This window comes from Phacochoerus africanus, chromosome 10 (assembly GCF_016906955.1).
Source record: "Phacochoerus africanus isolate WHEZ1 chromosome 10, ROS_Pafr_v1, whole genome shotgun sequence".
NCBI lineage: Eukaryota > Metazoa > Chordata > Mammalia > Artiodactyla > Suidae > Phacochoerus > Phacochoerus africanus.
The window spans coordinates 138,401,342-138,411,225 of NC_062553.1; the positions used below are offsets into that span (position 1 = coordinate 138,401,342).

Sequence of the window (9,884 nt, forward strand, 5' to 3'; positions counted from 1 at the left end):
GCAGGTCATGGTTACTCTCAGGACCCAGGACGGGGAGGACTGGAAGGAGGCACCCAGGGGCCTTGTGCGCGCTGGCAATGTTCTAGCTCTTGCTCTAAATGCCAGTTACCTGAGTTTATGCTGTTCGTGCAGATTTATACAGATGTATCAAATTAAAAAGTTACAGCTTAAACAAAGAATAATGACAGCAATGGTTCAAACACTGCGTTAAAACCCCTGAGATTATAATGAACTCCGCTCCCCCCCCCCACCCGCAGGCATGCGCGCGCACACGCACAAGGAGGGGAAGACCTCATTGGTTGGGACTGGGTGCGCACCTCCGGAAGCCGCAACTTAGCACCGCCCCTTCCGCCTCCCGGTCCTCCCGCCTTCCCGCCTTCCCGCCTTCCCGCCTCCACGCGATCGCGCCCTCCCGCCCCACGCCTCCCGACCCCTGGACTCCAGCCCCAAACTCCCAAACTGGGCCCCCGGTGCTCGGCCGGAGCCTCTCCGCCGCCGTCCGCCGCCATCATGAACATCCGCAGTGCCCGGCCGGACGACCTGATGAACATGCAACACTGCAACCTCCTCTGCCTTCCCGAGAACTACCAGATGAAGTACTATTTCTACCACGGCCTCTCCTGGCCGCAGCTCTCCTACATCGCTGAGGACGAGGGCGGGAAGATTGTGGGCTACGTCCTGGCCAAGATGGAAGAGGACCCCGACGACGTCCCCCACGGACACATCACCTCCCTGGCCGTAAAGCGTTCGCACCGGCGCCTCGGCCTGGCGCAGAAGCTGATGGACCAGGCCTCCCGGGCCATGGTAGAGAACTTCGGCGCCGAGTACGTGTCTCTGCACGTGCGGAAGAGTAACCGGGCAGCCCTGCACCTCTATTCCAATACCCTCAACTTTCAGGTGAGCGAGGTGGAGCCCAAATACTACGCAGACGGAGAAGACGCGTATGCCATGAAGCGGGACCTCTCGCAGATGGCCGGTGCGCTGAGGCGGCAGCTGGAGCTGAGGGCGAAGGGCGGCTCTGCGGTGCTGGGCCCCGGGGAGCACCCGGAGACGCAGGGCAGCACACGCCCCGGTTCCAGAGAGGCTGGTCAGGAGGAGAAGAACCCGGCCACTGACGGCAGTGGCAGTGACGACAAGGACCCCAGCGAGGCCACCGAAAGCACGGACGCCCAAGGCAGCTCAGAGGACTCCGACTCCACCTCCTAGAGCCTGCTTCAGGTATGGATTCTCTCTCCCCGGATCCAGCCTACCTCCCCTAAATTCCTGCACCAGACCTGGTCAGCCCTTGCGCATCCCACTCCAGCCCTGACGGGTTTCGCCTAAAACCACCTGTCGACCTTGCAGAGAAGGGTAGAACGAGCTGGGGGAAAACTCATTGCTCCTTCTATGGGAGTTCTCGTTGTGGCGCAGTGGAAACCAATCCGACTAGGAACCATGAGGTTGCGGGTTCGATCCCTGGCATCTGGCCTGGGTCAGTGGGTTAAGGATCTGGTGTTGCCGTGAGCCGTCGTGTATGTCGCAGACGCGGCTCGGATCTGGCTTTGCGGTGGCTCTGGTGTAGGCCGGTGGCAGCAGCCCCGATTGGACCCTTAGCCTGGGAACCTCCATATGCCGCAGGTGTGGCCCTAAAAGGACAAAAGACCAAAAAAAAAAAAAAAAAGTTAATACGACTCATACGTGCTGAAAGTAGTTTAAATTACATAAAAGAAACAAGCATTTATCCTGCCTTTTCGATATGAGTTGTATTTCAGGGTATCCACAAAGTTTAGGAAAGATATTTCTTCTTTAGAGAATGACAGCTAATAAAAGCAAAAAAAAAAAAATGAAAGAATTATAAAATTACCATTTTGCAGCTCTTGAAATAATAGATCTAGCTAATTGTCCTTAATGGCAAATACTATTAGGTGAAAGTTGGAGGAGTTTGCAGTGTTGGATCAGACTAACAACACGAAGTCACTAATATCGCTGTAAGGGGAACAAATATTATGTGCCTCCTAATGCAACAGGAAGTGCACAGTGATAACTGTGAAATAATCTTGCCAAAAGGAAATTGTATGTGTGTGTATAAAGTTCATCTTGAATCCAAGGCCCTCGATAGAAAAGTGTGTGTGTGTGTGTGTGTGTATAAAGTTCACCTTGAATCCAAGGCCCTCGATATAACTACTACATATATATATATATATACATATAAAATAAAAGCACATGTGAAGCTACAATCAGCCAAATCCAGAATGAGAGACTTTCTACAGAACGACGAATGACCTGATCATTTTTTTTAAAAGGGAGGAGGAATTTATCTGTTAAAACAAATTCCAGAGATACATTAAGCAAATACAACCATTGTGGACATTCATTGATTTAAATAAGCCAAATATAAGACATTTTGAAATGACCAGGTAAAATTTGAACATGGACTGTATGCTATTAAGGAATTGTTAGTAATTTTAAGTGAGCCAAATGGTATTGTAGTATCATGTTTTTAAAAAAGATGTCCTTATCCGTTAGAGATACATACTGAGATAATTAGAGTTGAAGTAATATTAGGCATAGGATACTTTAAAATACTCCAGTGGGGGAAAAAAAGGAAAATAAAGAAGGTCAGGAGGCGCACACAGATAAAATAAGAAGGGCAGCATATGCAGCAATTGTTGAAGTTGGGTAGTGGGTACTTGGGGGATGCATTCTGCTGTTCTCTTTTAAATGTGTGAAAATCAACAGGAAAAGGCAAAGAACGAAAACAACTATTGTTCTCCTCCTCCATGCTAATGCAGTACTAAGCAGCCACTGAAAAGTAGTTTTAGAAGATTATGTCATTTCCCTTCAGGAACTTTTTAACACCTTAAGAATTTAAAAGGTCAATGAGAAGCTTTAACTTCTAAACACGGACACCTTACCCTTAACATGTGAAAAAGACACCTTTCTCAGAATAAAGCTCAGTCATGAGTCACACGCACTGCATACCATGAAAATAAATGCTGTCTGATTAATTTACTCATTCGTAAAAATTTGTATTTGCCTGCCATGAGGCTTGCAGCCTGCTATACACAAGTGATTAGTGAAGGCTGATGTTTACATTAATAGCATTGGCGAGTAAGAGGACTGTATTTTTGGTACCTTTTCATTTTGAAACCCAGTCTGTATAGCACACTAATCCCATTATATTTTCATTCACTTTTGGTTCCATACATTATGAAAATTCAGATACAGTAAGTTCAGACAGGCTAGAAGGAGCCTATATGCAGCAGAGTCTTTACATCTGGCCTTTAACCACCTGAAGGTCCCACAATGACCTGCCTGAACTGTGGTGACCTGAGTGAAGGTTCCATTCATTTGGTCTCAGCTTAAGACAAAAGCAGCAGAGCAGTCTCAAACGGAAGGTCAAATTAAAACCCAAGGCCTTAGGAGAAGTGTTGTCCGATTTTTACCTGCCCTAAAGATCCTAGAGGGCTCTATCAAGACTTTTATTTAAACGAACGAGCCTTTTAAAAAGTTGCCAGTTTCAGATTCCTGCATAGTAGGACTCGTGTGATGTCGGTCTTATCTTTGTGGTGGTTGGTTTCTTTTCCGTTGTTACACTCTGGGTAAGATTTTTTAAAGTAGAACAAAGATAACTAGAGATAGATTTATCACTACATATATATATATATATATATATATATAGTTTTATCTATTATGTATATGTGTGTATATAATTTGATGAATTCAAAAGCACTTGTATCTGCTATGAGAAAGAAAAATAACCGTCACCCTAGTAGGGGAAGAGAAAATAATAATAGTAAGAAAATCACTGTGTGGCAGTTGTAAATCTCCCGGTGGTGAAACTCGGGTAAAACTCAGGAATAATTGAAATGTTCCTTTCTGCTGCTGCAGCTGCGCTTGGCTTCTAAGATGAAGGAGATGCGTCCTGCACTTAGCATCACTGTCCTCCAGGTGCTATCTGCTGAGACGCCTCCACTGGCTCCGTCCAGTCTTGGTCCTCACTAGTCCCTTCTGGGTCCTTTCCTTTCAGAGGTCTCCTCGGGTCGTGGGTGCTCTCTGCCACGTTTGGGCCATTGGGCAAGGGTATTAGTGTGCACAGGCGAACGGTTCTAAAATTAAGCTCCTAATCACAAGAGCCTAATGCAGTGACAGCTAATTTCTCACATCCCGGTCCAGTGTGAGCCAGCAGCGTAGCGGGGCGGCGGAAGGCAGAGGAGAAGAAGTGCCCTGCTCCATGAGGTCGGTCAGGACTCCACCTGTTCCTTCGCCCCCTTTGACAGTCTGGGGAAGCCTAAGGACTCCTTCCCAGAACACTGTCTTGTAAAGGCATGAAAATCCACGGGATTACAAAGGAAACCAATGTTACTGAACTACACTTATCATTTACTTTAAAGTAAACTTGGGTTACATATGGGCCTTTGTATTTGCATATGTAATTTAAAAATCTAGCAATGGGTCTAGCACTGTTTTTTTCAAAGAAAATTTGAGTATAAATGCTATTAGAGAGATCTCCAATAGTTGTAATAGAATATAAAAATACCTGTGATTGGTACTGGTGACAAAGACAAGTGTTGTGACAACTATACACTAGTGTCTATGCGTAGTTGAAGGAAATGCTAAATTTCAGCTAGAGGTATTAGTGAAAACAGAGAATATTTTTTGTTCCAAATCCGAGTTCGTGGTTCTCCTAATTGGATGAATGGATCCCAGGTCAAGACCCTCTGATTGAATGCCTCTGCCTTGTTCCGGAATCCTGTGTCCTCCCTGGTTCACACGCATTCGGCTTGCAGTCGAGGGAAGGCAAAACACATGGGGTTCCGTCAGTCCCATTTTCCCAACGACTCTCGGGGAGGCTCGGGAGTGCCGTTCCGTTGAGGGCCCAGGAGGCAAAGGAAGGTGTCCTGGGAGCCACACGGCATCGTTGGTGCAGCACAGGCAGACACCTAGTGGTGCCGTGGGCTGTGGCACTGCTTCCGGGCCCTGCTCCGGAGCACGGCAGAGGGAACTCGGGCTGTCTGGGGCTGTCGGCTTCATCACGTGACGCGTGTGTCTTCTGCTCTCGCCCAGAGCTCTGTGGGGAAAGCTGGGATCCTGCCGTGGTGTTGCCTTTATGCCCTTCGTTTGCATCTGAGGCATGACCCCTCTCCTCGGAAGTCCTCCAGGTGTCCCCAGCTTCAGGTAGCATCCCTCCCTCACCGCCCTCCACAGGGCTTCGCTGGGACGTACGCCTCGTGCCTGAACGGGAAAAGGCTACCGTGGAGAAAGAAAGGGGAAAAACTGAAAGGTCAGCTCTGCAGAAGTATTATCCTTTCCCAACTGCTGCATCCCTCCCGTGGAGCTGGAGTTAAATACCTAGAGGAGAAAGTCCTAAAAGGAATCTTTGCATGTTCCCTTTTCTTTTGAGTCTGGGCATCAGACAGTTAAAGTTAGAAGATGTAGACGTGATGGTGGCAAAGGAGACTGGATGTCGTCATCTCCTCAGATCACTCAGGACACTGGGAGGACACGGCGGCCTAGGTGGTGCTCTGAGTACTGTGTGTGAGCTCTCTCTTTTAAGTCTCCTGCTCTTCCTCTGAAGTAGGTGCGGCCACTCCATCTTACAGACGAGCGCTGCCTGTCACGCAGACAGGAAGCAGAGAACAGGGTGCGGACCCAGGTGCTGAACCTCCACCACGGCCAGGACCACGTAGACCGGCCCTGTGAGTTGCTTAGCGTGAAACCACACACCCAGTTCTTCTGTAAATTCTAGCTCTCAACACAATCTGGAGTAACAGTAACCACTCAGGCTCTTTTCTTCTCCACGGTAATCAGATGATAGAATGTTGTGTATGAGCAGCAACAGTTTGCAGTCTTGGACGGGAGATGCATCTTAATGATTAAAATAGCTTTCACTGACAAGCTGAATGTCAAAGCGTTCAGCCGAATCAACGCTCATCAACAGCAAAGTTTCTAGGGAGCCATAGCAATGAAGACAGGTCAGTTCAAAACATGCTAGTCGAGGCAGGAATCCCGTCAAATTGATGCTCATCGCCTGACAAGAAATATGTGGATGATTAATAACAAGAAAGGGGAAAACGGCCAGATCTCTGCGTCTTCCGTGGAGCTGGCAACAGGGACTTAAGCAAGGTTACTTCAGCGACTCTCCCTTTCTGGTTTATTCTTTCTGTCGCTCAGCTGTCATCCTAACAAAAAGTTGTTAAATGTTCACATGAGCATTCACTGAAATAGACTGTTCTTAATTTTACCAGACAACTAATTAGAACCGGAATGATAGAAGGAGATATGGAAGCAAGTTCGAGACTGACAGGTCTGGTAAATTCCTAGTGTAACCTTACCCCAGATATGCCAGAAACCATAGATTTCAAACGCAGCTGCACTCTATGACGAGAAAGAGGGGAGGGGGCTGGGAAGAGAGAAAGTATTATTTTAAAGCCCTCATCAGATGCCATTTGTTGAATTAGTTATAATGCCTAACAGTGCCCCTTTTCCGTCAGTGTGTCCTGGGCAGTTAGGATGACCGGAAGACTGACTCCGTCAGGGGTGACAGACGCAAGTAGAGGCTCTCCCTAAATTTGGTGCTCTCCACGCTGAGGAGCTTTACGGTAGAAGAGAAGGTGATAAAGATTCTGTGAATGACAGTGGTTCAAAGAGCCTTTCTGAAAACATTCTGCAGTGCTGTTCTACCTTTAGACGTAAATCCTCAGAACATCATTGGGCCTTTTTTTTTAAGTCAAAAAAATTCTCTTTTGTTTTCATTTAGTCAGAAAGTCATGTTAACAATTAACTGATTTCTCAGGCTGCCTTCCTTTAAGGAATTCTGCTAATGTAAATAAAAATTTGAACTTAATAAGCAAATAAATTAAGGGCTATGTTATTTGCATTTTATGTTCATGAAAAATTTCTACACTTAAATAGAAAACTACGCTGTTATTTATTACAGTAGTATTTGACTTTTTGAAATATAATGTCTTAAAAATATGCTCTATTTTTTTTGGTTTGGGGGGGCTTCACCTGTGGCATGTGGAAGTTCCCAGGCTAGGGGTTGAATCGGAGCTATAGCTACCGGCCTGCATCACAGCAAAGCGGGATCCTTAACCGGCTGAGCGAGGCCAGGGATCGAACCGGTGTCCTCATGGATACTAGTCAGGTTCATTACCGCTGAACCATGATGGGAGGGAAATCCAGTATGTGCTGGGAAAAATAGAAGAGTGAAGAATGCTTGGTTTTACATGCCTCTCTTAACAGCCTTTGAAACAAACTGAGAAGAGTAAGTGATGATGGACTTTCAGACCTACTCTCCCACACCTCTGGGCTCTTCCGTCGCAGCAGACGCACTTAAATAATAAAATTTTGTATCATATGTGTCTGACTTTCCTGCAGCTTAATTTACGGTTGTTATTCTGGGAACCAACCCATCTGTAATTATGATTTTGGCTTTTCTGTAATTATAATTTTGTACAAAAGTGCTTTTAACTGCTCTGTGCATAATAGTCAACCTTTATCTTACTACTTCTGCGTGCATTTGCTAGATGGGAAAAGATAATGCATCTTTACAGTTGTGAAGTTCAGTTGTTTAGTTACGTTCGTAGTTAACTCAGGAATGCGCAGCAATACATAACTAGCTTTCGATTAACTTACAAATTTTATTCACATAGCATATAAACCTTTCATAAGGATAGGGCCCATGTCTTATTTGCCTTGTTTCCTTAACTCCTGGCAGTTGTTCATTCATGGTAGGTCCTCAGTTAACAGTCACTGAAGGAGGGAAGGAAGGACCCTCCCAAATTACCAATGCAGAACTTCAAAATGGAAAGGAGAGAAAATGTACATAAGATACTACTTCCTATTACTTAATGTAATGAGGCCATTTTTATGTTATGAATAAAGAGACATAATGGGTATTTTGGTTTCATCCGCAGGCCTCATAGAAAATAAGACCCATGGAATTGGACACATCTGGTTTATCAAGAACTTTAAAGGCCTTTCATTTCTTTAGAATTGAAATAAATTTCTGAGTGGAATAGGATGGGATAGAATTTGAAAATGAAAAGCAAAAATATCACGGTCTATTTGGGTTTAAAATAGGATCTTTGGGGTAGATCTGAGCCTTTCATTGTTCTCCGTGCTCCCCTTCCTCTGGGCAGAAACGGCTTTTAGGTGTTAGGATAAGTCCACGCCCCCCACTCCCCACCCCACCTCGTGGCAGGGAGGCAGAGAGGCCCAGGTCCGTCTGAGTTCTCACCGGCTTCCGTGGAGCCGTGTCTAGTCTAAACTGGCTCTTGGTGCCCTGTAGATCTGCTGCCAGAGTCTGTCACTGGTTCAACCAGTCCTGTACCCTGTGAGCGGTCAGAGCCTGCAGCCCGCCTTTGCTTATTTACGCTCTTCTCACTTCTCAACAGCATCCCAGGCCCTCGTCGGCCGCGTCTGCCCTCGGAGCCCTGGCTTAGCCTGTGTCTGCCCTTCAGCATCGGCTCGGGGGTCAGCTCATGACCCTGATGGCTTCTCCTCAACTCTCAACCTTCCACACACCTTGCTGGGATCATGACGGACTACGTGGACACGCGCCTGCTGCCCAAGAGCGAGCGAAGGAAACTGGAGGCCTGCATCACAGAACCTTCCCCGGCCAACTCGCGCCGCGCTGCCACTTTACTCTGGTTGTAGTAGTCCTGGGTCGGGGGTGGTTGCCTCTTCCTAGAATGCCGACCAGGAAGGAAGCAGGGCAAGCGCCTGAAGCTCCTCTGCTTGCAGTTTTTGCCAGTATTTATCTGGATTTTCGTCCCGGGGGGGAGTCAGGACCATCAGGTCAGGCCTCATGGCCCTTCTTGCGTCTTTGCCTTTTTCGGCAGAAGTAGCCGCTGCATCTTCCTTTCTCTGCGAACCTGTCCTCTGTCGCGTCCTCCCCTTTTCCTGAGGAGGTGTTCTTCTCCAGGGGGGGAAAGTGGCGAGGGCTTTGACCGTGCAATCAGAGCTTGGAGATTTCAGGGAAAGGACAACCAGTAATTAAACTGGAGTATCTAATCTGCTTGTTTGTGTCAATTTGTACTCTGGTGGTGGTGGTTTTAGTGCCGTAACTTGCGATTTATTGAGTCTCGGTAGTGTTCAGGGCTTTTTTAAACAACATATTTAGTCCTCTCAGCAACCCTAGGAGGTGGGTATTATCATGCTTACTTTTAGATGGGGAAGCTGAAGCTCAAAGAAGTGACGTAAACATCTCGGATCTGAACCTGGGTCTCTGGATTCAAAGCCGAAGAGCCGTGTATATATTCCTGTTGCTACTTTTTGCGTTTTCTTTATAAAAGTGTGAAAACTAGCACAAAGGGAGAATCTACTGTTTTAAAATGTTAAGTGCTGACTTAATACATGGCAACTGTATGTCATTTCAAATATTTACATAAACCACCATTATAATCCTGTTTACTGTTTTTCCCCAGTAAAAATAAGGCAAAGCATTTTGACCATTTTTGACAAAGTACAGTGAAAAGTGACCAGATAAATCAGAGTTATCATTCCTTTGTTGTTTTTATATTCACTTAATGCGAATTAACATATTATATAACATTTCTCATGTTTAAATTTTAACGAAGACTCGTGTATATGGTTTTAAGTCAAAGCCCTGACATTAACCACCTGGTGACAGGAGATAAATCTGTTCTCTGTAAAATCATAATCAGCCCTGCTAAGCTCTTCCTACAAATCTACTCTAAGAATCTCTACCTAACAGTAAGGGATTGCCCGAGGCAGGCATGCAAGGTTTTTTTTTAACCTCATGTCTATCTTTCCGTCTTTCCTTTTTTTCTTTTTAATTTTCTCTTCCAACTCTAAAGGTATTTTATTCCTTCCCCTCAAGCATGTGTTTATCTTTATTTTTAAATATTACAGCTTTCTAACATCTGTCTCGAGGGCAG

The 9,884-nt window shown here is 46.0% G+C and overlaps 1 protein-coding gene across 1 annotated transcript; it reads left to right on the forward strand.

Annotated features, from left to right (window-relative positions):
- Positions 1 to 393: 393 nt before the first annotated feature.
- On the forward strand, positions 394 to 9,079 carry NAA11 (N-alpha-acetyltransferase 11, NatA catalytic subunit). The gene is made up of 2 exons (XM_047798980.1): positions 394 to 1,218; positions 8,379 to 9,079. Exon 1 carries the CDS (start codon positions 511 to 513, stop codon positions 1,204 to 1,206), a length of 696 nt encoding a protein of 231 aa, XP_047654936.1. The 5' UTR covers positions 394 to 510; the 3' UTR covers positions 1,207 to 1,218; positions 8,379 to 9,079.
- Positions 9,080 to 9,884: the final 805 nt, after the last annotated feature.

What these genes read in the sequence shown, in the direction of transcription:
- NAA11 (XM_047798980.1), top strand. Translation starts at nt 511, where the DNA reads ATGAACATCCGCAGTGCCCGGCCGGACGACCTGATGAACATGCAACAC.